This window comes from Microtus oregoni, unplaced genomic scaffold, assembly GCF_018167655.1.
Source record: "Microtus oregoni isolate MIOR12 unplaced genomic scaffold, Mior012 000028F_ref0000031, whole genome shotgun sequence".
Lineage (NCBI taxonomy): Eukaryota > Metazoa > Chordata > Mammalia > Rodentia > Cricetidae > Microtus > Microtus oregoni.
The window spans coordinates 1,467,211-1,494,845 of record NW_024543087.1 but is presented as its reverse complement, the minus strand read 5'-3'; the positions used below and the strand labels follow the sequence as shown (position 1 = coordinate 1,494,845).

Sequence of the window (27,635 nt, the reverse complement as noted above, 5' to 3'; positions counted from 1 at the left end):
CAAGGGGATTGTACACCTTCTTCTGGCCTCCCTGTGCACCAGGAATACATGTAGTACACTTACACACACACACACACACACACACACACACACACACACACACAAAATCAATTAAAAAAAATTTTAAAGATGAGCTTCTGTGACTACCACTAGGTAGATGTTGCTTGGGCCTTCCCTTAGCAGGCACTGCCAACGCAGGCGTCCCCGTGTGCCCTTCTTTCTGCTAGAAACTTTGTGATGGACATGGAAGCACTTACCTCTCTTTAGTAGCAAGGTTCATGGGCAGCACTGAAAACCACCTCCATCCCTTCTCAGCTAGGGTGAGTGTCCTCACTGGTGGAGACGGGAATGCTGCTGTGGAATTGGAAGAGGGAGTGGTTTCCATTTGCTGGGTGATTTTTAATGGCTAATAAAATGTTTTTAAAGATTTTAACTCTATAATTGTTTCATGAAAAATGATTCTAAGGTAAAACAAGTGATCGTCTGTATTAATTGTTTGGGGAATTATATTCTCTAGGATTTCGAGCAGTCAGATTTACTTTGCACACCAGCGATCTGCTAAGCACAGTGTTGTATATTCTCAACTCCTGCAGTTTGTCTGCTGAACACGTCCAAAGCTTGAACACTACTAACGTGCATTCCCAGCCTCTCCAGGAAGCTACAGGGATGCCTGACAGACCCATCAAATGGCATAAGTCCTACTATTCCTTCACTGGGTTCAAGGACCCTGACGAAGACCTACATGTCTCAAGAGTGGAGACAACCCTAATGTAAGTCAAAGGTTTTATTTCAACAGCCTCATGTAGTTTATGTTTAAATGTGTTCTGGTTTTATAAGAAAAGAAATTTTAGTAATATTTTTAATACAGAAACCATGAGAAAAGATATCTTATGTGTCTTGCTTAAAGTTGCAAAAATATTTCCATTTTGTTATTGTTTAATACCAGCTACATGCAAAAGATTTAAGTTTTTTGTTTTGTTTTTTTTTAATAAGTTATTTAACTATTTTATGTGCATTTGTGTGAAGGTGTTAGATCCCCTGAAACTGGAGTTACAGACAGTTGCGAGCTGCCCTGTGAGTGCTGGGAATTAAATCGGATCCCCTGGATGAGCATTCAGAGCTCCTAACCTCTGAGTCATCTCACCAGCCCCAAGATTTAAGTTTTTTAAATCAATTATTTGCATGTTAGGCATTGCCAGTCTATATGGAGGGTTCAAAGGTGACTGACTTTAATAAAAATTACTTACAGAAAAGCACACCAGTTGTAGTGACACATGGCTAATCCCAGCCGGGAAAGAGAAGAGATGAAGGCAGACCACTCTGGGATACGTAATGAATCTCTGTCTCAGAATAAACAGACAGACACACAGACACACAGGTGGATAGATTAGATAGATAGATAGATAGATAGATAGATAGATAGATAGATAGATAGATAGATGGGTGGGTGGATGGGAGGTAGCTTTATAAAATATCTTAAATGGACAATTGTAAAAGAATGTTTTTAAATTATAACTAGATATGAGCAGGGTGTACAGTGCTTTCCTTTCATCTCAGCATTTGGGAAGCAGGGGCAGGAGGATCTCTGTGAGTTCAAGACCAACTGGGTCCACATACTTGAGTTCTGAGGCCAGCCAGGGCTGCATAATGAGACTCTCTCTCTCCTCACTCTCTCTCTCTCTCTCTCTATATATATATATATATATATATATATATATATATATATATCCGGGCTATATATATCCGGGCTATATATATCCGGATATATATATCCGGGCGGTGGTGGCACACGCCTTTAATCCTAGCACTCGGGAGGCAGAGGCAGGCAGATCTCTGTGAATTCGAGGCCAGCCTGGTCTACAAGAGCTAGTTCCAGGACAGGAACCAAAAGCTACGGAGAAACCCTGTCTCGAAAAATCCAAAAGGAAAAAAAAAAAAATATATATATATATATATGTGTGTGTGTGTGTGTGTGTGTGTATGCATATACATATTATACATATATGTATATATAATGTATGTGTGTGCATATGAAATATTTGGCACAGAAAACTATGAAATAAATTTGGAGGTGGGAGGTGTAGCTCAGTGGAAGAGCACTAGGAAAAAAAATAAATCTTGGTTGGAATAAATACAATGTGATGGGCTGAAATGTCAGCAAATTGAGTGTCACGTGGAAATGTAAAGTCAGTGCAGTCTGTAGCGACAGCCGTGACTTAGCAGTGGAAGGGTCGCCAGGTACTTTAGAGTGCTCTTGTTAACTTCATTAGCGCAGACTAAAAACACCTGCTGGGTTTTGCAAGCATTCATTTCCTCAGAATATGCCTGTGTCTGTGTGACCCATGCTGCTGTGGATTCTCTTTGTCCTCAAGATGCGCTTTTTTTCCATTCAGACTCTGTGTCTTACTCTGTACATTGAGGAGGAGAGCAGCTTTTTAAACTACTGTTTCAGGGATCAAAGTCAGGGAAAATCAGTCCAGGTGTCAGTAGCTGTTTGTCCTGGCATGATGGCGAACCTGTCGCTGCTTAAATAGACTCTTTCTTAGCATCATAGATGAAGTTAATAATGGCATAGCATATGGTAGATGGCTAACATCATACAAAGGGCTTTACATGGTTTGAAAACTGGTGTCTAAGATTTACGTGTACCCATTATAAGGCTCTGTGGAGTTTGAGTGTTGTTTAAGCAAGTGTACCTTTCTGACCGAAGTGTAATTCCAAGCCAGGTAAAATGAGAGCAGACAGTGTTGCGAGAGAAGGGACCCTGAACGTGAACCGCAGTGTGGCCCAAATGAGAGATGACACTAACGCCCAGTCTGACGCTGATGCTGACGCCAGCACTAGATTTATGAGTACACCTGTACTTTTTGCTTTATTTTGTTTTTGAAACAGAGTCTTACTACTTACCCTGGCTAGTCTAGAACTCTCAGTACAATCCAGGGTGATCTTGAACTTCCAGAAATGCAGCTGCCTTTCCCTCCAGAGTACTGAAATTAAAACTGTGTGCTAACATGCACAGCCTGGGTCTCTCTACTTAGCCCTGACTGTTCTAGAATTTACTCTGTAGACTAGGCTGGCCAAGATCCTCCTACCTCCACTTCCAGAGTGCTAGGATTAAAGGCCTGGACTAGTACTCCTGGCTTGGGAACCTAGTAGTCTTAAAAGGGGGGTGTGGGCAGGATTAATTGTAAATCAAAAAATAATGGGCACATTTACCTAGGAGTAAGGACCCTCTTTCTCATTCTGCCATGCAAAGCCCTTCATGGTCTTTCCCCTCTTCCCTTTCTTTGCGCCTCAGTATCCCCCCCCACCCCCCCGGCCCGTAGAACCATCTCTGTGGACGGCCAGTTCATCTGTGGATCCGTGTGCACTTGCATGATTGGCACACCCTTCCTTCTTACTCATGTGTCTCAGGCTCGGGTCCACGCTGCCTGGTACCTAGAACCTTCCAGCTGAAGTTAATTTCTGAGTCACCTTTTTCTTTCTGATACTCTGTTCTCCTTTTAGGTAAATCTTTACAACACCATGCTGTGTTATAGGATAAATATTTGTTTGATAAATTCATAATGATTTCATTGTTTTGCAGGTTTTAAACTTTAAAGCTTTAGCTCACTCTAAAATAGTTGATTGAAGCATCTTCTGTCTAAAGGCTTTATCAGGCACATTTGAGCTCTCTTTAGCATGACTTTTATTACATCTTATCGTGGACATACCCCACAGTTTTTCGGGCATCCCCATGAGGAGCTGTATGAGTGCCCTGTTTACTCTTTAAATTGTTCCTCTCCTCCTGGAGCTTTCTTTTGTACAGGTGTGCCGGAGGCCTACCCACTCCCACATCTGAATTGTTCCCCTTGGTTCATTCTGTGAAAACAAACACACACACACACTACATGCATTACTTTTTCACCACCCACAGACTCTACATAAGTATCTTATTTCTCTAGACTTCCTTTGGAGAGCGGAGACTGCAGGCAGTACCACGCATACCTGGTGAGACTGCTTAGCACAGCAGGAGACACCGTCCAGGGAGGGCAGTGCCCCTCTGGATGCTCCTTCTGAGACCCACCCTGCCTCGTCCTCAAAGCATTTTTTAACATTTATTTTTCCTTATAAGCTTATTGAGGAAAATATTCTAAGAAATAAGAATAAGAGCTTATTTTATACTGAGCCTATTTAACTATGTAGTCGATGAAATTGAGACAAGTCTTTAGCTGGGCACTGGGCTGGGTGAAGAGAAAGGGAGGCCCACTTGGATATATTCTGAGCACACTGTCACTAAAGAACTGGAGTGGTAAGGTCTAGTCCTCAGACAGATTAGGCAGAGAGATGAGGAGTTGGCTTTGAGAGCACAGGGTACTGCAACCTAGTATTAAAATCAAAGATTAACTAAAATAAAAGGTTCTGCCATTTTGGAATCCACAAGGCAGTTTTTCATCTCCTTCCTCAGGACACATCTGCGCAGTGTGTCTCTCTCAGCCATGTGTGGCCCACGTATGCTCACTGTGAGCTGCATGGTTCTCAGTTCCGCCCTCAGCTGTTGTGTGCAGAGTAATGAGCTCCTACAGCCAGCAGTAATGTTCTTAGTAATTAATCCATGTTCTCCAGTAAACAGTTAAAGGCTTAGAAGACTCTTCACATTCTTCCTGATTGTTTTATCTCTAAACATAGGGACAGGTATGGTCTGATTTAATTTTTGTAATACTGAAAAGAAGCTGCCATAATTGAACATGCAAGGGTGGACAGCCTCTTGAAGTGGGCTTGTTAGAAGTAAAGCTCTGGGAGGCTGGAGAGATGGCTCAACTGTTAAGAGCATGGCTGTTCTTCCAGAGGACCCAGGTTCGATTCCCAGCACCCACATGGCAGCTCTCAACTGTCTGTAACTCCAATTCCAGGGAACCTGACACCTTCACACCAATGCACATAAAATAAAGTTAAACAAATTATTTAAAAAAAAAAAACAGAAGTAAAGGTCAGACTGAACATTCAGGTTAACAGTAGACTTCTGGTTAGTTTGCTTTATTTTTGTTTGCGGTCCTAGGGGTGGAACTAGGGCCCCGCTTGCTCTAGGCGGGTGCTCTGCCGCTGGCCTCCATTCCCACCCCCGTTTGCTGTCTCTGGTTTCGGTCTAGGTCCTGGCTAGGTAGCAATGGGCAAAGTGCAGTGAAAAAGCTGAAGAACAGCTTGCCTCTTAGGAAGGAGCTGGATCGTCTGAAGAAGGAGCTGTCTGACCTTCTGCAACTTTCAGATATCAGGTAATAAAGTATCCTGGCTGTCTTACTGTCCTGGTCCTGTAAAAAGACATCATGACCAAGCAGTTCACAAAAGAAAACATCTAATTGGGAGTTGCTTACAGTTTCAGAGGGTAAGTCCATGACCGTCATGGTGGGGAGCATGGCAGAAGGCAGGCATGGTGCTGGAGCAGGAGCTGGGAGCTTAGATGTTGAGACAGCCATGAGGCAGAGAGAGGGGGCTCACTAGGAATGGCCTGGGCTTTTTAAACCTCGAAGCCTGTTCCCAGTGGCACACCGCCTCCAACAAGGCCACACCTCTTAATCTTTCCCAAGTAACTGCACGAAGTGGTGAGCAACAATTCAGACATGAGCCTATGGAGGCCATTCTCCTTCAGACCTCCACACTAGTACACACAATCAAATATGCAGGAATGAATTAGCTCAGTTAATAAAGTGCTTGCTTGGGACACACAGGGCCCTGGGTTTCATCCCCAACACCACAATAGCTGGGTATAGTGGTGCGTACCTGCGATCACACCGTTATGGAGGTAGAGGCAGAATGACCAGACGATGACGGGCATCTTTGGCTGTAAAGCAAGTTTCAGACTAGCCTGAAACTAATGAGACCTTGTCTCAAATATATATATATTTGCCAGGCAGTGGTGGTGCACGTCTTTAGTCTCAGCACTCGGGAGGCAGAGGTAGGCGAATCTCTGTGAGTTGGATACCAGCTTAGTATATAGAGCGAGTTCCAGGACAGGCTCAAAGCTACAGTGAAACCAGAGAGAGAGGGAGGGAGGAAGGGACGGAGAGAGAGAGAGAGAGAGAGAGAATAAACATCGTAGAAACATGATTCTCTCTGCTCCAGGAAGAGGCTGTTGACCTTGTCAAGAGTCAGTTGGGGTGAGAGCCTGTCCATCCCTCTGTACTGCTGTTAACGTGGCTTTGTCTGTTGGCCTAGGTGGCAAAGGGGCTGGGGTGTTGCCCATCGCTGCAGCCAGCTGCACAGTCTCAGCCGCCTTGCACAGCAGAATTTGGAACCACTTCAGAATGCAAAAGGTAACTGTTGTCTACTCTCTTGTTTGTTTGTTTGTTGTTTTTCTTTAAAACAGGGTTTCTCTGCATAGTCCTAGGTATCCTGGAACTCACTCTGAAGAACTCAGAGATCTTCCTGCCTCTACCTCCCAAGTGCTGGGGAAAAAGGTGTGTGCTATCACTGCCCGACTGTCCACTCTCTTTCAGAAAATCTGTGGTAAACATCTGTAAATTGTAGCACAAAACTAAGACTTTATCAGAGTTAGATGTTTAAATCTGTGGATGGTAGTAGCACATGCCTTTAATTCCAGCACTCAGGAGGCAGAGGCAGGCAGGGTTACACAGAGAAACCCTATCAAAGAAAAAAGTAAAATAAAATAAATGCTTAAATCTGTTCCTTTGAATAAAGGAGAAACATAAAATAGGCTTCTAGGATATACTAGATTTAATCCTGATTTAACTAGATTTAACGCTGGACTTGAGTGATTGATTGCACCGTGTTATAAGGACAAGTCCTCTGGGCCATTACCACAGTTTGTTTTCTCGCAGGATGCACCATCGTGTTCACAGACCGCTCGGGCATGAGTGCACTGGGCCACGTGATGCTGGGAACCATGGATGTCCACCATCACTGGACGAGAGTAAGGATGAGCCAAAGCAAGCAGCCTCTCTGCCTCACACACACTTTCATTTCAGACGAGAGCATTGCGTCAGCAATCGCAGCACTGGGAAGCTTAGCTCTAGATATCAGTCCAGTAACACCACATAGCTAGGACTTCAGTGTGAAGATAGCTTTCTTTTGCACGTATTTATCTTGTGGGTATTTCTGCATGCATGCACACAGAAGCCAGAGGATGAACGGTCCAGGGATTGCATCCAGACCATCAACTTGAGCAGGCCTTGGCTCAGCATTCGTCTCACAAGCCCACGCATTAGTTTAAACTCAAATAACGCTGAGGTGAACATGTTTTATTGCTAAATTTTATTCTTAGATTTATTTATTTTGTATGTAAGTGTTTTGTCTGCATATATGTATGTCTATGAACCATGTGTGTGCCCAGTTCCCGAGGAGGTCAGAATAGGTCATAGGATCCCCTGAAGCTGGGCTTACAGATAGTTGTGAGCACCATGTAAGTGCTGGGAGTCAAACCCAGCTCCTTTGCAAGAGCAAGCGCTCTTAACCACTAAGCTGTCTCTCCAGCCCCTGATATGAACATTTTTATTTAGTTGGTTTGGTTATTTTGTTTTGGGGGCTTTGGGAGTGTTTGTTTGTTTGTTTGTTTGTTTGTAAGAGTCTCATGTAGCCCTGGTTGAACTAGAACTTACAATATAAATCAAACCAGACTGAAACTTGTAGCAATCCTCCTGCCTCAGCCTCCAGTGTCTTAGGATTACAGGTGTACACCTCTGTGCCTGGTTGATACAAACATGGGAAGTGCATTTTTCACCTCATGGATAAATTCCTAGATAGAATTGCTGGATCATATCCTTTGATCATACCAAGTAGGTATGTGGTGGTGTCTTACCTAAGTTTAGTTTGCATTAAATAATACATGATGGTGATCACCTTTTCATGTTTTTATTTGCCATCTTCATGCCATCTTTAGTGAAGGATTTATTCTAATAAAATACTTGATAGAGGGACTGGAGAGATTGCTCAATGCTTAAGAGCACTGACTGCTCTTCCAGAGGATCCAAGTTTGAGTCCCAGCCCCATCATGGCAGCTCACAGCCATCTGTAGCTGCCGTCCCAGGGGATCCAATGGTGCCGGACACTAATGTGGTATAGAGATACACATGTAGACAAAACACACAAACACGTGTAATAGATCTTTAGCCAGGCTTAGTGGCACACACCTTTGATCCTAGCACTAAGCTAACCTGGTCTATAGAGTAAGTTCCAGGACAACCAGGGTTACACAATGAAACCCTGGCTTTAAAAACCCTAATTATTGTTGTTGTTGTTGTTATTATTATTATTATTATTTCAAGCCATATATTTAATAGGTATTTTGTATCTAAAGAATATAAGAACTCTTAACACTCAGCAGTTAAAAAATAAATACCAAACCAAGTAGAAAATGTGCCACAGACATGAAGAGAGTCTCCAGATGACAGAGCTCAGAGCTGGGACGGGGCAGAGAGCTGGAGAGCTTGCAGCCTGTAAGATGCTGGGTTCCAGCCCCACGCTGGGCAGAGCTGCTGAGTGAACAGAGTGGCAGACCACGTGATGCCGAGGACATGGAGACCTGGCTCGCTTCTGCCAAGGACCCAGATGTGCAGAGCTCCACACGTAGAAATCTATACACAGATACTCATAATAGCCAGGAGTGGAGGAAGTCCTAATGTACGTCAGTGTAAGTCCTGTTCAGAAATGGGCAGGAACCTCTGATGTGTGCAGCGGCTTAGGTAGGAAGGTCAGTATCTGTACAGCTCCCATGTCTGTACCATTCTTGAAGTCACAAGGTAACAGGAAGGAGGCAGAGCAGGGCTGTGGCTGCCTAGACATGGGGATCAGCAATCTGACCACTCAAAGGGCATGTGGCAGATTCTGGGGGAGCTCTATTCTGTGCAGAGTAGTGATTTCACATGGTCTGCACATGTGAAAAGGCAACATACAACAAAACGCGCAAGGATTGCTAGAGTCCAGATGGAATTAACAGCTGCTGTGTAACTGTACCGTGTCTGCACTGTCAAAGTCTCACATGTACAGAACCCAGAACACGCTATATGAACCCAGTGCAGCGTGTCTGTGCTGTCTCCATTGTCTCATGCTTACAGAACCCAGCACACACCGTATGAACCTACTGCATTGTGTCTGTGCTGACTCCATAGTCTCATGCTTACAGAACCCAGAACACGCTATATGAACCCAGTGCAGCGTGTCTGCGCTGTCTCCATAGCCTCATGCTTACAGATCCCAGCACACACAGTATGAACCCAGTGCAGCGTGTCTGCGCTGTCCCCATAGTCTCACCCTTACAGAACCCATACAGCACACGCTATATGAACCCTCAGTTCTCAAAGCTCCTGAATGTGCTTACACTGCATATGCAACCCAAGAAGAGGAGAGTCAAGGAGTAGAATTATTTTTTACAAAATGTAGTAAGTAGATGATAGATGACTTATAAAAACTAGTTATTATCTTCTTTATAGGCTACCTGATGTCTTCTAGTCCTCTCTCTCTCTCTCTCTCTCTCTCTCTCTCTCTCTCTGTCTTTTTCTGTGTAGCCCTGGCTGTCCTGGAACTCGCACTATAGTCCAGACTGGCCTTGAACTCACAGAGAACCCCCTGCCTCTGACTCCTAAGTTCTAGGGTTAAAGGTGTGCACTATCATAGCCTGGCTAAAGCCTTCTAGTCATATTAACATGTGCAAATCCCAGATTTCTACAGAAAGCCAAAGTCCTTAAAGTCCTCCCTGACCCCAGCCCCTCCTACTCACCAGCACACGCCATGCACCAGCCCCTCCCACTCACCAACACAGGTACATGTGCCAGACCCTCCCACTCACCAACACAGGTACATGTGCCAGACCCTCCCACTCACCAACACACGCCATGCACCAGCCCCTCCTGCTCACCAACACAGGTACATGTGCCAGACCCTCCCACTCACCAACACACGCCATGCACCAGCCCCTCCCACTCACCAACACACGCCATGCACCAGCCCCTCCCACTCACCAACACACGCCATGCACCAGACCCTCCCACTCACCAACACACGCCATGCACCAGCCCTTCCCACTCACCAACACACGCCATGCACCAGCCCCTCCCACTCACCAACACAGGTACATGTGCCAGACCCTCCCACTCACCAACACACGCCATGCACCAGCCCCTCCCACTCACCAACACAGGTACATGTGCCAGACCCTCCCACTCACCAACACAGGTACATGTGCCAGACCCTCCCACTCACCAACACACGCCATGCACCAGCCCTTCCCACTCACCAACACACGCCATGCACCAGCCCTTCCCACTCACCAACACACGCCATGCACCAGCCCCTCCCACTCACCAACACACGCCATGCACCAGCCCCTCCCGCTCACCAACACACGCCATGCACCAGCCCCTCCCGCTCACCAGGACACACGCCATGCACCAGCCCCTCCCGCTCACCAGGACACACCATGCACCAGCCCCTCCCGCTCACCAGGACACACCATGCACCAGCCCCTCCCACTCAACAGCACCAGCCACACACAGCTTCCTGTTGCTTTCCTTTTCCCCCCAAAGCATTCCATTCATCTACTGTTTCTAAATCCTTATATACTTTGTCAGATCAGAAGTCTTGGCGGCCATTGTCTAAACCTCACTTTGACCTGTCAACCCCATGTGACACTTGAGGTGACACACTCTTGCTTTATGTTCTTGCCCCTCGACTGTGAGCTCTAGTAAACAGACAAACCCTTACACCTGCGTGTGCACTCACTGCTTACACACACAGTAAGTGCTCCCTAACGCGTTCTGTGTTTGTCAGCTGAACTTGAAATTCAGTGACTGAAAGTAAACTTTTAGGGAATACCTGAAATCAGATTGGTGACAGCCTAGTTGTCATCACAGAGCCTTCAGATCCACAGCCGAGCACAGGGCCAAGCTCCCAGAGTCCAACTGAGGAAAGGGAGGAGGGATTTTTTTTCTTTTTCTTTTTTTTTTTTTTTTGAGCAAGGGGTGAGAGTCAAGTTTATGAAAGGGAAACCCACAGAGACAGGTGACCCAAGCTGTGGGAGCTCATGGACTCTAGACTGACCTAGGCCCTCTGCATCCCAGGTGACAGTTATGTAGCTTGGTTTCTTATGGGGCCCCTAGCAGTGGGACCAGGCCCTGACCCTGACACATGAGCTGGCTCTTTGGAAGCTATTCCCTATGGTGGGATACCTTGCCCAGGCTTGATGCAAGGGGCGGGGGGAGCTTGGTCCTGCCTCAACTTGGTATGCCATACTTTGTTGACTTCCAAGGGAGGCCTTTACCCCTTGTGAATGGAGATGGATGGGGGGCAAGGTAGAACAGAGGTAGGGGGTAGGGGATGGGAGGAGAAGAGGGAGAAGAAACTGTGGTTGGTATGTGAAATAAATAGATTTTTAAAAGTTTTTAGGGAGGGCTGGAGAAATGGCTCAGAGGTTAAGAGCATTGCCTGTTCTTCCAAAGGTGCTGAGTTCAATTCCCAGCAACCACATGGTGGCTCACAACCATCTGTAATGGGGTCTGGTGCCCTCTTCTGGTGTGCAGGCATATACACAGACAGAATATTGTATACATAAGAAATAAATAAAATAAATATTTAAAAAAAGCTTTTAGGGAATACTTAAGAGTTGGGATGGGCAAATGCGCATTGAATCATTGTAACCTAGCTTAAGAGTCCCGTGTGAGTCTAAATATTAGTACCCAGGGTTGAATTTTACTTGGGTTTTTTCTTTTTCTGAAATCTCTTCTCAGTTCAGTCTAAAACCACTAGACTGGTAGTTTGTTTTGAATATTAATATTTACAGGATTGTAGTATCCTTTTTATTGTATTTTACTTAACTATTCCATCTACAAAAATAATTTTTATAACTTCCTCATTTATTGGACTCCTAAAATTATAGCAACATAAAATTAAATGTCTTTTTTTTCCCCAATACTATAGCTTTTTGAAAGCTTGCCAAGTTATTTTGACCTTCAGAGGAGAATGTCAGCCCTAGAAGACCAGATAAGCAATCTTCTAGGGGGCGTACAAGTGGTTTATATCGAAGAGTTACAGCCAGCACTGACCCTTGACGAGTACTACTGCCTCCTTGACGTGTTCCACAATCAGCTCCTAAAAAGCAGGGCACCTGCCCACCCGCAAAGCCTGAGCGGCTTGGAGATGATCCTCAGTGGGTAAACATCCGGAACCGGGTGGGGTGTGTGCGTGTCAGAACAGGGTCGTAAGTGCGATGTTTTACTCTTTTCGCTTTGGGGGCTCACACACAGACGCTTATTTTACTTATGAATGCCCGGCCTTACCTTGGCTTGTTTCTAGCCAGCTTTCCTTAACTTATCCCATCCACCTTCTTCCTCTGTGCTTTTTTCTTTTCTTACTTCTATTTATCTTATTTTCCTTCTTACTCTGTGACTGGCTGACTCCTTGCCTTGTCCCTCCTTCTCTTCCCCATTTCTCCTTCTATTTATCCTCTCGGCCTGCCAGCCCCACCTAACCTTTCTCCTGCCTTGCTATTGGCTGTTCAGCTCTTTATTAGACCATCAGGTGTTCTAGACAGGCAAAGAATCACAGCTTCACAGAGTTAAACAAATGTAGCATAAACAAAAGTCACACACCTGAAAATAATATTCCCCAACAGTGCATTGAGCTGTTTTTTGTTTCATTTGGTTCTTGTAAAGTTAATAAAATAATAATAGTGGTGGAAATGAGTGGCTGGAGAAATGGTTTAGGAGTTAAAAGCAGATACTCCTTTGGCAAAAGATTCAAGTTCAGTTCCCAGGGCCCATGTCAGGTAGCTTACAGCCTTTGACCTCCTCAGACACTGCATTCACGTGCAGAGACAGACACAGAGACGTGTGTGTGTGTGTGTGTGTGTGTGTGTGTACATATATACACATTCACACACATAATTTCCAAAATGGAGGCCAGGCATGTGGTACACACCTTTAATCCCAGTACTTAAAGCAGAAGCAGGAGAATCACTGTAAATTCAAGGCCAGCCTTAGCTAAACAATGCAACCCTGTCTCAAACACAAAACAAAAAAAAAAGTCACTACTTGTGAAAAGAATTGTATTCATAGCCCTGTTCTCCATAAGTCCAAGACCAGACCGAGGGACTGAGAGTGGATTCTGAAAACATCACCACTGATCAGCAAAGTAAATCACTCAGTCATGATGTAGAATCAGCAGCTAAAGTGTGTGTGTGTGTGTGTCTGTGTGTGTATGCATGCATTACCTGCACTTTGCTTTGTGCTTAAATGCAGTCCTCCTTGAGGAGGGTCGTGCCATGTCAGGACCAGCACGTCGTCATCGGTGTTGCTGTGATTTAATGTGGTCGTCCCCATGACAGTTCTCAGTCACTTGATAAAGAAAGCATTGGTGTGGAAATGGTGATGTGTCCCTTACTACACACTTCATTTCAGCGACAGGTACGAGCCAAGCTTGCATGAACTCGGGCATTTTAACATCCCAGCCCTCTCAGATCCGGCAAGCCTCCAGTCATTTATGAGAAGCCGAGCCCAGCAGGCAAGAGAAAACATAGCAAGAAGGGAGGAGTAAGTACTGTCCGCTTTGGGAGGTGTGAGGCCTGACTTGTAAACAGACGGCAGGAAGCGTCGCCTGCATTTTAGCTATTGTATTCACGTGTAGCTGTTGTGTCTGTTGGCACAGACCAGATCAGCAGGGCCCCTGAAGATGGAGTTGTGGGCAGTTGTGAGCCACCACATCTCGCATCTCTGTGAGAATCACAAGCGCCCGTAACTGCTGAGTCATCTCTCCAGCCCTACTATATTTAAATTTTAAAGTGTATCTCATTCACAAGTAGTCCTGTTTCTGTATTGTTATAACTCGGAGTCACTTAACAGCCTGTGGTTTCCTCGTCGCAGGTTTGAAGCTGTAGAGTTGAGTCTGTTGTAGAGGAGAGAGGGTAGGAGTGGGTCCATACAAAGGAATGGACAGACAGATGGACACCAGGTCCAGATAGTGAGCAGGGAGGGAGAAGCAGCTCAGAGCAGGGCACGGCCTGATGGCAGCATCCAAATCAGGGTTTATTCTCCCAGTTTTCCCTTCATTTCGTCACCAGCGTGGCTAGGGGAGGTGTGTGAAAGCTTCTTAAACCACACTCCATTGGGCTGGAAAGATGACTCAGCTGTTGAGATCACTGGCTGCTCTTGCAGAGGACCCAGGTTCAATTCCCAGCACCCACATGGTGCCTTACAACCATTTGTAACCCCAGTTCCAGGAGTCCAACACCCTATTCTGGTTTCCAAGGGCACCAAGCACAGACACCCGTGCAGACAAAACACCATACGCAGTAAAAACAATAAATCTTTGAAAATTAGGAATAAATTGTGTATTGTCTTTACCTCACTGATGCTAAAAAGATTGATTAAATACCTTTAGAGATTTATGTAGAAATAAATCAGCCAGTACTGGGCACAGGGTACTCTTGGCATGTCTTCACATGACTGCCTTGCATGGCACTATTTGTCACCCCAACATTTAAGAACATCTTTATATGTTATCTATATTTATATTTTATCTTTAGTATTATCTCATGACAATTTTTTATTTAATAGGTTAAAAGTTATTGAAAATGAACTGATACAGGCTTCCACAAAGAAATTTTCTCTGGAGAAGTTCTACAAAGAGCCCAGCATTTCCAGCAGACAGATGGTGGACTGCTGCCGGAGACTCCTGCAGCTGTCACTGCCTTATCTGCACGGGATGCACCTCTGCGTGTCGCATTTTTATTCCGTCATGCAGGATGGAGACCTGTGCATCCCGTGGAACTGGAAGAAAGGAGAAGCCAGGAAGTGACACAGACACCTGTCTTATTTTCTGGAGAAATGAGAAACTGTTGGGTTTATTTAAATTCAGTTCAATGTTAGTATTCGCATCAGGACAGAGTTTCCGAGTGCTGCATTAAAGCGGGAGTTTTCTTTGTAGTGACTTTATGCTAAGAAACTTGTTTCTAAACGGTTTGTCCCATAGTCTTGTGATGCTGATGGCTAGGCAGAGAGATGCTTAGAAGAAAAACTTATTTTAAAGAGAGTTCTGTAAGAGTCATCTATTTTTATAGAAGTGAGTGTGTGTGTGCATAAATTGGTCTCGTTCAGTATAGCTCTGTGGTACTAGGACTCATTTTTACATGCAGCGCAGTTCAACACATGTCTTCGTCGTTACATCCCACAGACACAAACACTTGGTAGCCGGTAGTGGACAGTCGTGTTCAGACAGATGATTGATGAGTAGCAAAAATTAAATAACCACATTTTGATTGAGAAAGATTTTTTTAAACTATTGAATATATGCCATTAACATTGCCTGATACTAGCTTATTAAAACATCAGCGACAGAATTTAAATACATGACACCTTCTACCAATTAAAATATTGATAGAGCATGTTCTTGGTAGGCACAGGCCCTGGGTTCCATCCCAAGTACCAAGAAAAAGCTGTCTTCATCTCTTCAGCTCTGGCCCAGGTAAAAGCCTGCTGCCTGCTGTGGTCTCCGGTGTCCCCCACGCTGTGGAGACCCGTTCTCTACTCAGAGAAGACCACCCTGCATTCCACACCACACTTTTCCCTGAGGATGCCCTAGGGAACTGACCCCGGTGCATAGAACAAAGGAGACACTAAAGTCAGTTTTTCGTGTTTTGGATTTTTATAAACAGTTCAAATGTATGTTCAAAATAAGAACTGACTTTTAAAGCATTGGTTGCCACTATTGCTTTTGACCCATGCCAGTTTGACAAATGTTGCTGTAAATGCTCTCCCTAAGAAAGAGTCCTCAAGTTGGGTTTGGTGGTGCACGCCTTTAATCCCAGCACTTTCGGGAGGCAGAGGCAGGTGGATCTCTGTGAGTTCAAGGCCAGCCTGGTCTACAAAGTAACTTCCAGGGCAACCAGAGCTGTTACACAGAGAAGCCCTGTCGCGGGTGGGGGAGTCCTCAAAGATCTGCTAGTTTATTGGAAAATTGTTTGGATTGTGCCACTTCTAACATCAGCTAACACAGACTCTTTGGTAATGTGTGTTGAATTGGATTTGGTTTTGAACTAATTATTACATAATAAACAGTACCTTGTCGGCCACATAGCTGTTCCCCTTGTTTTCATAACGAGGGGTTATTGGAAGAGTGACCCTGTGGACTTCATCTCCCCCACCACAGAGAACAGGTCCCCCACGAGATCTGAGCTCTTATCACAGCCGAGCTTGCCCCCACAAGGAGAGCTGTGGCAAGCCCTCAACTCCAGGGCTGCCAAAGCCCCTCTCTTTCTCCTTTTGTTCCAGAAAAGGAACCCCTAAGGAGCCTCTGAGTTAGTGAGAGAGATGAAGGCTTTGAGAAGCGGGCACGTGAAATGAAGGAGCCAGAGGTTCTTGCAGTATAGACCCGGCGGTGGTGGGCGTGGTCCGTAGCGGGACCTGGAAGCCCACTGCAGGAAGGAGGACGGCCTGTGCTTCCCAGCGCCATGTTGTTTGGGTCAGTGTGGGGTGCGCAGCCCTGGCCTGCCTGGCAGTCAGCTTCCGTAGGCTCCCTCCACACTGACAATCAATGCCCATCTGCAGGACCCTGCTTGCCCACAGCCTGGCAGGGTCTGGTCTCATCTATGCCACCCGCACCCTGATGGTTGCTCCTTGCCTACCTAGTAACTAGGCTGACTGAAGCTTCTCTGCCATCCAGCTTTGTCTGGTGGTACAAACACCACCACCCCTTTTTGGTGTTGTGCTGGACATTGAGCTTAGGACCTTGTGCCTGTTAGAGCAAGTGTTCTACTGAGCTACACCTCCAGCCGAAACACCCTTTTACTTAGTGTATGTGAAAGTGCGCATGCGCGCACACAACCGTGTGTATGTCCAAGTCAGAGGACACCTTTTAAGAGCTGATGCGCTCCTACCATGTTTACCCTGGGGATCCAACTCAAGTGCAGACATGGTAGCAAGGTGCCTTCCCTGCAGAGCTCTCTCCCTAGCCCTGGGAATCTCCCATAGCTATCAAGAGGGAGTTACGTGTTTCTGTTGTGAGGACAAGCGAGTCTCTCAAGTAGTCAGCGTAACAGTGTTGTTTCTCTTGAGTCTGGCCTTTTATGTAAACCATTATGGGCACTAGGGGCTCCAAATGGTTGCAGCTCAAGTATTAAAGGGTGGGAATTCTGCTTATATTTTTGGCCTTTTGCCTCTACGTAAACTACTTGTTTCCTTTGGAGAAGCGCTGCCGTCCTGTGTTGGTGCCTTGAGAAACACAGATGCATCCAATCAGGACTCAAGAAAACAGGTCGCTCATCTCCCGCAAGCCGTGATGTTTTCACAGGCCACTATGCAGACTTGAGCGTGTCCCCAGTGTCCTTGTTAGTCAGGAGAGAGACTAGGAAGATGTTTTCCTGGCTTTATAAAGGTTATATTTGCAGTCAGCTGAAGCCATCCTGGGCCAGTGGGGATGAGCGATCCTGTGTCAAGTTGCTGGGCTTGCTGCCGGTAATTTAGCTGGGATCCTTTTGCTTTCCTAGGGCTGCTCTTTGGCAGGCTTTGTAACCCTCAGCTGCTAGCAGCAAGCAGTGACAGCAGGCATCTATCTGGAAGCAGCAGGTAACAAGAACCAGGCCAGACTCCAGTCCTCACAACTTTTCTCCTTGTTCAGGATCTTCATCGCAAGAGGTGCAGGAAGGTTTGTTCAAGAGAAGCAGGCTGAGGCTGCAGAGACAGTGGTTAAGAGCACTGGCTGCTCTTCAGAGAGCCAGAATTTGATCTCCAACACCTACATGGCTGTTTAGCTCTAAGTACGGTTCCACTCTCTTCTTGTCCTTGTGAGACACACACACACCACCCACGCACATTAAATTAGAACGTTTGTAAAAGCTGGAAGTCTCAGCACTTGGGAGGCAGAGGCTCCACAGGGAGTATGGTGAGAGAGACTGAGGTGACAGCTGGTACCCTACTCTAGCTGCTGACCCGGGAGCTCCATGTTTCCTTCTCTGGTCCCCTGCCTGCTCAGACTGCTTGTCCCTTCAGATTCCCATAACATCTCAGCCTTGTTCCTATTGTTACTTTTGCAGCCTGTGACCGTGACAGCTGACAGACACAATATAAAGAGGGACAGAGTTATGTTTGGCCTGTGATTTCACAGGGTTTCTGTCCACGGTGGCTGGGGCATCAGGACAAACCAGGAAGCAAAGACAGAATCAGAAGCAGGATGGATCTTTTGCCTCTAGTGAGCTACTGCCTCTAGTTAGATCCCACCCACTAAAGATTTCGCGCCATGTGGGGGGCGTTCCAGATTCAAACCATCTACAGCATCCACCAGCACCCCATCCCCACCGCCGAACCCTCCCCGCTCAGGATGGCTGCCATCCAGCCCCTCTGTGGCTCTCCAGAAGCAGAAGGGCGTTCAGCCTTAACCTCTGTCCGGCTCTGCCTGGGTCCTCCACTCACGGTCTTTCCACATCACACCACACTTGACTGAAGCTGTTCCCCCTGAGTGTACAGGACCCACACAACACCTTTGGCCCCACTTGGGCCCTCATGAAGCCTGGAACAAACTCTGGGCCGCTTTTCAAGGAACTCTGACATGGGGACCTGCCCTAGGCTCGAGCCGGCAAGACAGTAGGGACACCATAGGCACAGGCGTGAAGTTTGTTAGGTGCTGACCCGAAAACAGGCTTTTCCATTCCAAGTGCTGCCCATAAAAGTGGGTGTAGCCTGGTTGTGACCGGTCAGTGGGTCCCACTCAAAGCCTACTTCTGCCCCACAGACGACTCCACCACCAGAATGGCGGTATTCACCCGCAAAGTGTCAAGACAGCAGAGGAAGTAATGCGAGTCATAGGAGGCAGTCTGTAAAAGTCTCAGAAAAGTTTGTATTGGGTCTCAAGGAGTTTTTTGCTGGTTCCAGTTAAACCTGTGCTTCTGGGGTGGGTCTGATGGGATCTTCACAGATTGCTGCTCTACGGAAAGGCCCGAGGGGCGCTGCTAGCTCAAAAAGAAAACCGGTTGTTTCCAGTCAGGGCGTTCCTCAGCTTACCGGGCAGAGCCCAGGGCGGAGAAGGGCTGGCTGGAAGCATCACGGTCAGTGAAGGGTATGCTCCCAGGTGGTGCTGCTGCCGCTGCTGCATAGGCAGAGCGCCCCCTGGCGGGTACAACATGCGGGGACGGGACGGGGCAGAGCTGGGTAGAAAGAAGTTTCCTGCCCAGGGGTGGTCAGCCTCGGGGGTCGCTGGGGAGGCTGGTCTGTGTGCAGCCACGGGCGCGGGGGGCGTGCCCCCAGGCGGAGACCCCGACATCACCCGATGCTTCTCTCCAGAGGCTGCAAGTGTGGTCTCCTCCCCTGGAGGGAGCGTGACTTCGCCAGTGATTTCATTTACCCAGACAAAAGAATCTAGTGGTTTCTTCTCCTGTTCAAGCTGATTCCTAGACATATCTAAAACGGAGAAAGAGGGGTCAGGAGGCGCAGGTGAAAGCTGCTCTTAATTTTTAAAAAGTCCTTTCCAGTTTTTTGTCCTGAAGACAGGCCTCGCTATGTATCCTCGGCTGTCCTGGAGCACTGTGTAGGCCAGACTGTAGGTTCCAACTCTCAGATCTGACTGTCTCTTCGGGGATTAAGGGTCATTTTCTTGACTAATGATTGATGGAGAAGGATTCTGGGGTGTAAAAGAAAACAAACTGAGCAAGCCAGGGAGCAAAGATCCTGCGTGGCCTCTGCTTCAGTTCACTACTTCGAGTCTCCACCTTGAGTTTCCGCACTGACTTCCCTCAGCGATAGAGTGTGAGCCGAGAGTTACTTACGAACTGAAATCAATCCTTTCCTCCCCAAACTGCTTTCGGTCATGGTGTTTACCACACAGCAACAGAAACCTAAGACGTATGGATGTACTGAAGACGGACTTTTTCCTGTTGTTACTCCCTGAGCAATTCAGTAGAGCAACTGCTCCACGGCATTTACGTGACATTATGGTTTAGAAAAGGTTTTAAGTTTGGGAGAAGATGGGAATACATTGCATGTATAAATACTATCCCGATTTATATTAGCGATTTGAGACTGCGTGTCTGCTGGGCATCCTGGTGCCAATCTCAAGAATAAGGAAGGGCAACTGGATACTAACTGTGATGATTTCAGTCACAATAAGGCTGATACGTCCGGGTTCTAGGGGCCATGCATGTGCAGACAAGCCCCCAGGCAGAAGTGTCTAATGGCTCTTGGAGATGTTAAAGGGGCCCGCCTCACCCACGTGTGGCGTGGATTACATCATCTACGTATGACTCAGCTGAGTCCTTGCGCGCCTGTGTGAGCCCTGTCATCTGCGTATGACGTAGCCTCATCAACCCCGTGTCTATGCACTAGGCAGCTTTTAAAAAATGGAAGCGCCATCTTCCTCTCCATCCACGCCCCTGCACTCTGACTTCCCCAGGCCTGTACACGCCCCCTCTAATAAACTCCTAAGCGGGTTTGTTGCGTGTTCTGTGTTTCCTTCTCACTTACACCAGGTAATTTCACTAAGCATATTTTATCTGTTTTCCTGACCCAGTTCAGATATCTATGTAGTATGCTAACAATCTTAGTGGAAGGTAAATGTTTAAATTTCTGATATTTTCTACACAATTCTATTGTATTGTTTGAACAGGCTGGTCACCATTCCTTAAGTTCATTTGGAAGAAAAGCAACGATGATTAAATGGCTATAACTTGGAACAGTTTGGCATGAAAAATAAGGAGAGAAAACAAAGACAGAGTAGCATGGGGTAACTCGACATTTATAATCCAAGAATTCTAAGAGCTGAGGCTGGAGTTGAGGCCAGCCTGAACTACATAGTGAGTTCAGGGGTACCCCAGTAAGACACCACCAGCAGCTACCACCACCAGTCAAATTGCTTTTGCTAAGTTTTCTAAGACATGATCATGTCTGATCAGCAAAATGGTACATCAGAATTGGCCATGCACTTGGAACCTGTGCCTGTGTTCCTTACATGGCAGCCGGCCTTCCAAGCACAATTTTATTTTGGACCTTACAAAGTGTAGATTTCTGTGCAGTATCTAGGTGACTCAGTCTCAACATCTGAGTCCTAAAAAAGCGGTTTTGCTCCAATTCAGAGATGCAGAAGCAGGTGTGAGGAAGACTGGGGACTGGGCAAGGCAATGGCCCCTCCATTCGCTGAGGCCAGTTTAGGTTTTAAATAGAATTTTATCTCCTTGATGGAAAGTCCTGTGGAAAATTACCCAACTCTATTTTAGGAACCTGAGGTCAAGATGCCTCTCTAATTTGTCTTGTCTTCTGTTAAACTGCCTGTGTGTGCAGAAATGCCCCCAGCTAACTGCTTATCTTTGTTAAACTGCTTGCTTGTGCAAAACTTGCCCCTGCAGCTGCCAAGCAAAATAACAGAATGTGGTTTTCATATTTAAAAACCCCTTGCTCTAAACACTAGAGCTACCCTTGGGTCCCAGGTACCTGAGTATAGTTCCAGCCAGCAGGAATCTAAACCTTCAATTGGCTATTAACTGAATGGTCATGTCTGCTGGGTTCCCCATTATAGTCTATAAGCAAGAGGATTTGACTGGCTGTTGCTAACTTGAACCTGGAAGGGGCTAAATAGAAACCTCGAGAAGGAGACAGGGATGGATAAAGTGAGGGAGGGCCAGGTGGAGGCAGGAGGATCCGGAGTTCAAGACCCATAGTAACAATAAATAAATCAGCAACTGTTACAGTAGCTGCAGGAAGCTCAGGACGGATGAGAATGGTGCCCCAGGGCAGGTGCTAGGCGAGGAGACTCTTTGCGGAGAGCTTACAATGTTTTGCTTTTTTTAGAATGGTCTTTAGGAACTTCACCATGTTCTGCTCCGTGTGTTACCCAGGCCAACCAGCAGCATTCTGACTCTGGATTCGTTGTGAGGCTCTGCTTGCACAGGCCAAGGAGCCCTGCCGTCTGCCCCACCCTACCCCCCCCAGGCCCATAGGACTGACCTACAAGAAGTCCGGGTTTGAAGCTCACCTGCTTGAAGGTTATGGGGTGGCCGAGTCTGCGCAGGTAGCTTCTTGACAGAGTGGGGATAATATCAGAAGCTGGGTGTCCTAGCAACTGGTCTTTGTTATGTAACGCATTCCATCCCGGCCAGGCCTGATTCCTCCTAGGGAACACATGCTGCTGCTCTCAGGTCTCTGTTACTGTGCCAGGTGTTCCCCATCCCCGGAGGTGATCCTGACATTGTCTTTGCTTTCTGGCAGTCCAACACATGGCTTCTCTTCCAGAACATAAACGTGTAGCCAAGCAAGAATATAGCAGGTTAGCGTACATTCAGCACAGATCCATGCCCTACTTGCCGCTCACTTGTTCTCATTCACCTACTCCTCCATAGCTTAGGTGCACCTCAAATCCTCGGCAAGCTGCCTCTGACCTGGGGTGGGCCAAATCGGATGTGGGATTTCCCCTCTCTATGCTGTGATTACCATTGGATAATAAATTGTCTTGGGCCTGCACAGGGAATAGAGGTAGGCGGTGAAAACTAAACTGAATGCTGGGAGGAAGAAGGCTGAGTCAGAGAGAAGCCATGGAGCCCTGCCAGAGACTGATGTTGAAACTTTACCGGTAAGCCACTGCCACATGGTGATACACAGATTAATGGAAATGGGTTAAATTAAGATATGAGTTAGCCAAAGGCCGGGCGGTGGTGGCGCACGCCTTTAATCCCAGCACTCGGGAGGCAGAGGCAGGCAGATCTCTGTGAGTTTGAGACCAGCCTGGTCTACAGAGCTAGTTCCAGGACAGGCTCCAAAGCCACAGAGAAACCCTGTCTCGAAAAAAAAAAAAAAGAAGAGTTAGCCAATAAGAAGCTAGAGCTAATGGGCCTAGCAGTGATTTAAATAATACAGTTTCTGTGTGATTATTTCAGGGCTGAGCGGCCAGGAACCAACAAGCAGCCTCCTGCAACACAAAACCTTCAAGTTTAGTGTCTATAATGTGTAAAATGGTGTGAGCTCATTCCACTAGGCCATCCTAGTGGACTGGTCTAGGTCATTCAATAAGATTTCCCCCTCTTACCTGCCTGGTGGTGTTCACTGATGGGGTCCATGAGCACTGCACCTTAAATCACATTACTCTACGCCCCCAGATGTTTCCCACTCAGCAGCCTCCATGGCAACTTTCCCCATGGGCAATGGTGGTCATAAGTATCCCAAGGTCATTCCTAAAATCAGAGGGGAGACCTCTGCCTCTCCTCCCTCCCTGGCTTTACTCATCAGCTTTCATTGGTGTCCAACCGTCCAGCTTCTTTGGTTTCCATTGTGAAAAGTTGTCTTGGGCTACACATTGACATCCTTGTTTGGCAGCACCACACGGAAGTTCCGGAAGTTCCGGCGTTCATCTTACTTAGGAGAGGTTAGGTCTGGGTCCCCATTTCAACCATGACACTAAACTGATAACTACTCTTAGCTTGTTAACAATGAACCCAAAATTTCTTCTTTGATTTCATATACCTTCAGGTACCCAAACAGCTGGATGGGATCCTTTTGTTCTATTTGGGAGTCACAAGTAAGCAAGGAGTAACAGCTCTAATGTTGGGAGTCCTTGGGTTCTGAAGACTTTATGAGATGAGCTCATAGACTTGGAGGTTTAAAACCCCAAGCCTTGGGAATTCAACCTGTCCCTCCAAGCTCTAGTGTTCAGGTTAGAGAGTTACAGCTTTGGGTTCCCATTGCTTGGAGGTCCAGTGTTTGACAGCTAGTGACATCCTCCACTCTAGGCAACAGCTAGTGTTGGGATCCTCTGCCTTCCAAGACCAGCAGCTCCCAGGAACTCCTTTAGTATGCTCTAGTCGTGGCTGTCCTTGTGTGTTTCTGAGAAAGGGCTCTGCACGCTCTTTTATCGAGCACCACAGAAAGCATCACATGGGGAAAGAATGAGAGATACTTTATAGAAATCCTTAACAGATTTTACACGGGATTAAATTTGATGGTCTTCACCTGACCCAGGAACACTAAGAAAATGCAAACATTCACTTATCAAATAATATCTGCATGCTGTCTCCTGCATTTATGGCAGATTATTTATTGTATAAGAGTGCTTTCAACTTATTAGTATTTATTACCATAATACACACAGAAGCATATATGCATTGCTTTCTGGGTCAGAGGCATAGAAGAATACGTAATTTAAAATCAAAGCTATATATTAGCATAAGTTGGAAAAGATGGTTGCCAAGGCAAATAAAGTTGGTTGTTACACTATTAACTGAAAGGCAGGTTAAATATAGCTGGGTAGTGGTAAGTTACGTCTTTAATCCTGGCTCTAGGAAGCAGAGGCAAGTGGATCTCTGAGGACAGCCAGAGCTACACAGAGAAACCCTGTCTTGAAAAACCAAAAATAATTTTAAAAGGCAGTTAAACAGATTTAGGAAAGAAGTTTTTTGTTTTAGTTTTTTTTGTTTGTTTGTTTACTTTTGTTTTGAGACTGAGTTTCTCTGGGTAGTCCTGGCTGTCCTGGAACTCTCTTTGTAGACCAGGCTGGCCTCAAACTCACAGAGATCCACCTGCCTTTGCCTCCCCAGTGCTGGGATCAAAGGTGTGTGCCACCACCACCACCTGGCTTAGGAAGGCAGTTTTAAGTGACCTTAGGGTATACTATTAATTTGATTATAAGATTCAGCAGAAGTCCCAGTCTCTTAGAATGTAATGTTATTTTCACAGTGTATCACCACTGTGATACACTAGACCCAGCACAACAGTACCATTGAGCAGCAACACAGAGGAATACCTCCCAGCTGAATAGTCTTGACTGTACAGGGGGAGGGGATTTGGGCGTGGAAAGCAAATAAAGGATTGTACATGTACCAATCACATCAGAACTCTTGCTAAATTGCTGTGATTTCCCCTCATTTCGAGAATAGCTTTGAGGCCATTTAAATTTCTAGTCTGAGAAGCTGCCATCTTCTCAGAGCCCATCACAGACTAACACTGCAAACAGCACTTTTTTTAATGTGTGTTTAATAAGTTTTTAATGTGTGCTGGGCGGTGGTGGTGCACGCCTTTAATCCCAGCACTCCGGAGGCAGAGGCAGGTGGATCTCTGTGAGTTCGAGGCCAGCCTGGTCTACAAGAGCTAGTTCCAGGACAGGAACCAAAAAGCTACGGAGAAACCCTGTCTCGAAAAAATAAAAAATAAAAAAGTTTTTAATGTGTAACAGAGCCCGAGTTCTGCCCAGTGCTGACAGAAGTTGGCTCCCTCCAGTCTTATTTCGGCCATGTTTCCACATCCTTAAATCCATCCTAAATGCTCCCTGAATTTCTGCCAGTGAAGACGCAGCCTTGGGAGTGCTGTACCTCTTCAGTCACTCTGTGGCCCACTGAGATGTATATGCATATGCACAGGAGCGAGCACAGGTGCCCACAGAGGCTGAAGGAGGCATTGGATAACTCTGCAGTTAGTTTGCAGGAGCTGACTACCTGAGTTGGGTGCTAGCATCCTAATTCAAGGCATCTCCAAGCAAGTACTTGTAACTGCTGATCTATCTTTCCAGTCCCCTGGATGTTGGTTTAAAAGAAAAAAAAAACAGGTGGACACTGATATTTTTTTGTATCTGTGGAGGTTTCCTTTGTTTCCGAGTATGTGGTCAATTTTCGAGAAGGTTCCATGAACTGCAGAGAAGGTATATTCTTTCCTATTTGGGTGGAGTGATCTATAGATGTCTGTTAAGTCCAATCGCTTCATTACCTCCAATAATTCTCTTAATTCTCTATTAGGTTTCTGTCTGATTGACCTGTCCATTGTAGAGAGAGGTGTATTGAAGTCTCCTACTACTAGTGTGTGTGGTTTGATGTCTGCCTTGACTTCTAGTAATATTTCTTTTACATAAGTGGGTGCTTTTATATTAGGGGCGTAGATATTCAGGATTGAGACATCATCCTGATGAATTGTTCCTGTTATGAGTATAAAGTGACCATCTCAATCTCTTCTGATTGATTTGTTTGAAGTCAGTTTTGTTAGAAATTAATATGGCCACACCTGCTTTTTTCTTAGGACCATTTGCTTGAAAGACCTTTTCCCAACCCTTTACTCTGAGTAGATGCCCTGTGTATCACGTGTTCTTCAGGCAAAAGGGGACTAGCATTTGCAGTTCAATCTTGTAATGATCTGTCCTGTCCCTTTAAGAGACAAACCACGCCCACCCTCCCCACTTCCCCCCCATCTCCTGAGGCAAGCTGATCTTCAAGCTTTCAGCCAGAGTCCCTTCCTTCTCTCTCTGAGGCAGCTTCTCTCCCTTCTCCCCTCCCCCATTTCTCTCTCTCTCTCTCTCTGCTCTTCTCCCTCCATCATCCAACCTCACTCTACATGGTGTGCCTATCCATCTGTCTCTCACCCACCACGTGGCTCGGGACCAGCTGTTTTCCGGGACCTGCAGCGTGGTCTCGTGGGGTGCCCATTGGTCTCTCTCTCCTCATGGGACCCTCTGGGGCTCGCTGCTCCTCGTGGCCCACTGCAGCCACTTGGGGAACTTTGCAGTCCCTGCCTGGGACTGGCTGCTCTTGGGTCCTGCAGTCCACTGCCCACCACTACTTCAGGGAGCTGCAGCATGGTCTGGGGACCTGCAGTGTGGTTCCACCGCCCACTGCCTGCCGCCACTTTGGGTATGGTCTCGGGACCGGCTGCAGTCACTTGCGGATCCGCATCTTTTACCCTAACAAACCTCACTGCGAATCGTTATCTAATTCCCCAAGAAAACCCGCCTCACACTCACACCCCTCCACAAAACTGAGACTTTCTGAAAAAAAGTTGGGCAGACACCACCAGTCAGACAACAAGAGGGGCAGGTGACTCGGATTGGGGATTGCAGAATGAAGGCCCTGGTGCAGTAACAAAAACCAAGGCTGGCAGTGGTTGGGATTCCCTCCTCCCACAGTGCTATAGGGAGAGCCTGGACACCCTTACCAGCTTGCCCAGATGGAGGAAAGGTCTTAGGCACTAACCCAGCTCAGTTCCAATCCTCTTTACCTCAACACATGCAGTCAACAGTTCCACACTGTTTAAATAACTGGTATGGTTTTTTTGGCTTTTCAATATTCTGGCTGATACAATCTTATTTTTAACAGTATTGGTGCTAACTTAAAAGATGTGGTACCTGGCACACTCATTTTTTTCCACCTACCAGGAAAGTTAGATGACTAACAAGCATCACTGTCCCAACTCCCATGCCACCAATAAAATTGTCCATATCTTTTCTTCTTCGCAAAAGGAATTGAGAACGCTCACAATCTCATAATTCAGAGATGGCACTGAGACACAGAACATCCTGGTTTTCTTCAAACTGGTGCACTGTGGCTGTTTAACCATCCCAACAGCCATTTTGTGTTGTCCCCCCCCCCATTTGTTGAGGCAGGGTTTCTCTGTGAAACAGCCCCCACTGTCCTTGAATCTGCTTTGTAGACCTGGCTGGCTTCAAACTTCACCACCACCAATTTTAGCAGGTAAGAATGTTGAGAATTTAAGAGATAAAGTGGGGGGCTGGAGAGATGGCTCAGCGGTTAAGAGCATTGCCTGCCCTTCCAAAGGTCCTGAGTTCAATTCCCAGCAACCACATGGTGGCTCACAACCATCTGTAATGAGGTCTGGTGCTCTCTCCTGGCCTGCAGGGATACAGACAGAACATTGTATACATAATAAATAAATATTTAAAAAAAGAGAGAGAGATAAAGTGGGCCAGGT

General features: G+C 46.4%; 2 protein-coding genes across 8 annotated transcripts in view; one reads left to right on the top strand and one right to left on the bottom strand.

The window, feature by feature from the left end:
- Window positions 1-16,051, top strand: part of Tcaim (T cell activation inhibitor, mitochondrial) — a 30,755-nt gene extending 14,704 nt beyond the window's left edge. For 5 of the 7 annotated variants that reach the window (XM_041677341.1, XM_041677344.1, XM_041677343.1 and 2 more), the window contains exons 6-13: window positions 518-770; window positions 5,130-5,252; window positions 6,193-6,290; window positions 6,816-6,907; window positions 7,111-7,224; window positions 11,905-12,137; window positions 13,383-13,514; window positions 14,538-16,051. In XM_041677341.1, coding sequence (XP_041533275.1) covers window positions 518-770; window positions 5,130-5,252; window positions 6,193-6,290; window positions 6,816-6,907; window positions 7,111-7,224; window positions 11,905-12,137; window positions 13,383-13,514; window positions 14,538-14,778 — 1,286 coding nt within the window. In that variant the 3' untranslated portion in view covers window positions 14,779-16,051. The remainder of the gene's footprint in view (window positions 1-517; window positions 771-5,129; window positions 5,253-6,192; window positions 6,291-6,815; window positions 6,908-7,110; window positions 7,225-11,904; window positions 12,138-13,382; window positions 13,515-14,537) is intronic. The other 2 variants (XM_041677347.1, XM_041677346.1) reach the window with 2 other exon arrangements.
- A 2,876-nt stretch (window positions 16,052-18,927) lies between these two features.
- CUNH3orf86 (chromosome unknown C3orf86 homolog) lies at window positions 18,928-22,017 on the bottom strand. Its single transcript, XM_041677348.1, has 2 exons — window positions 21,934-22,017; window positions 18,928-19,370 (listed from the first exon to the last, which is right to left on the bottom strand). Exon 2 carries the CDS (start codon window positions 19,366-19,368, stop codon window positions 18,928-18,930), a length of 441 nt encoding a protein of 146 aa, XP_041533282.1. The 5' UTR covers window positions 19,369-19,370; window positions 21,934-22,017.
- Between the last annotated feature and the right edge of the window lie 5,618 nt (window positions 22,018-27,635).

Coding starts and splice junctions, on each gene's coding strand:
- CUNH3orf86 (XM_041677348.1), bottom strand. CDS start 19,368: ATGTCTAGGAATCAGCTTGAACAGGAGAAGAAACCACTAGATTCTTTT.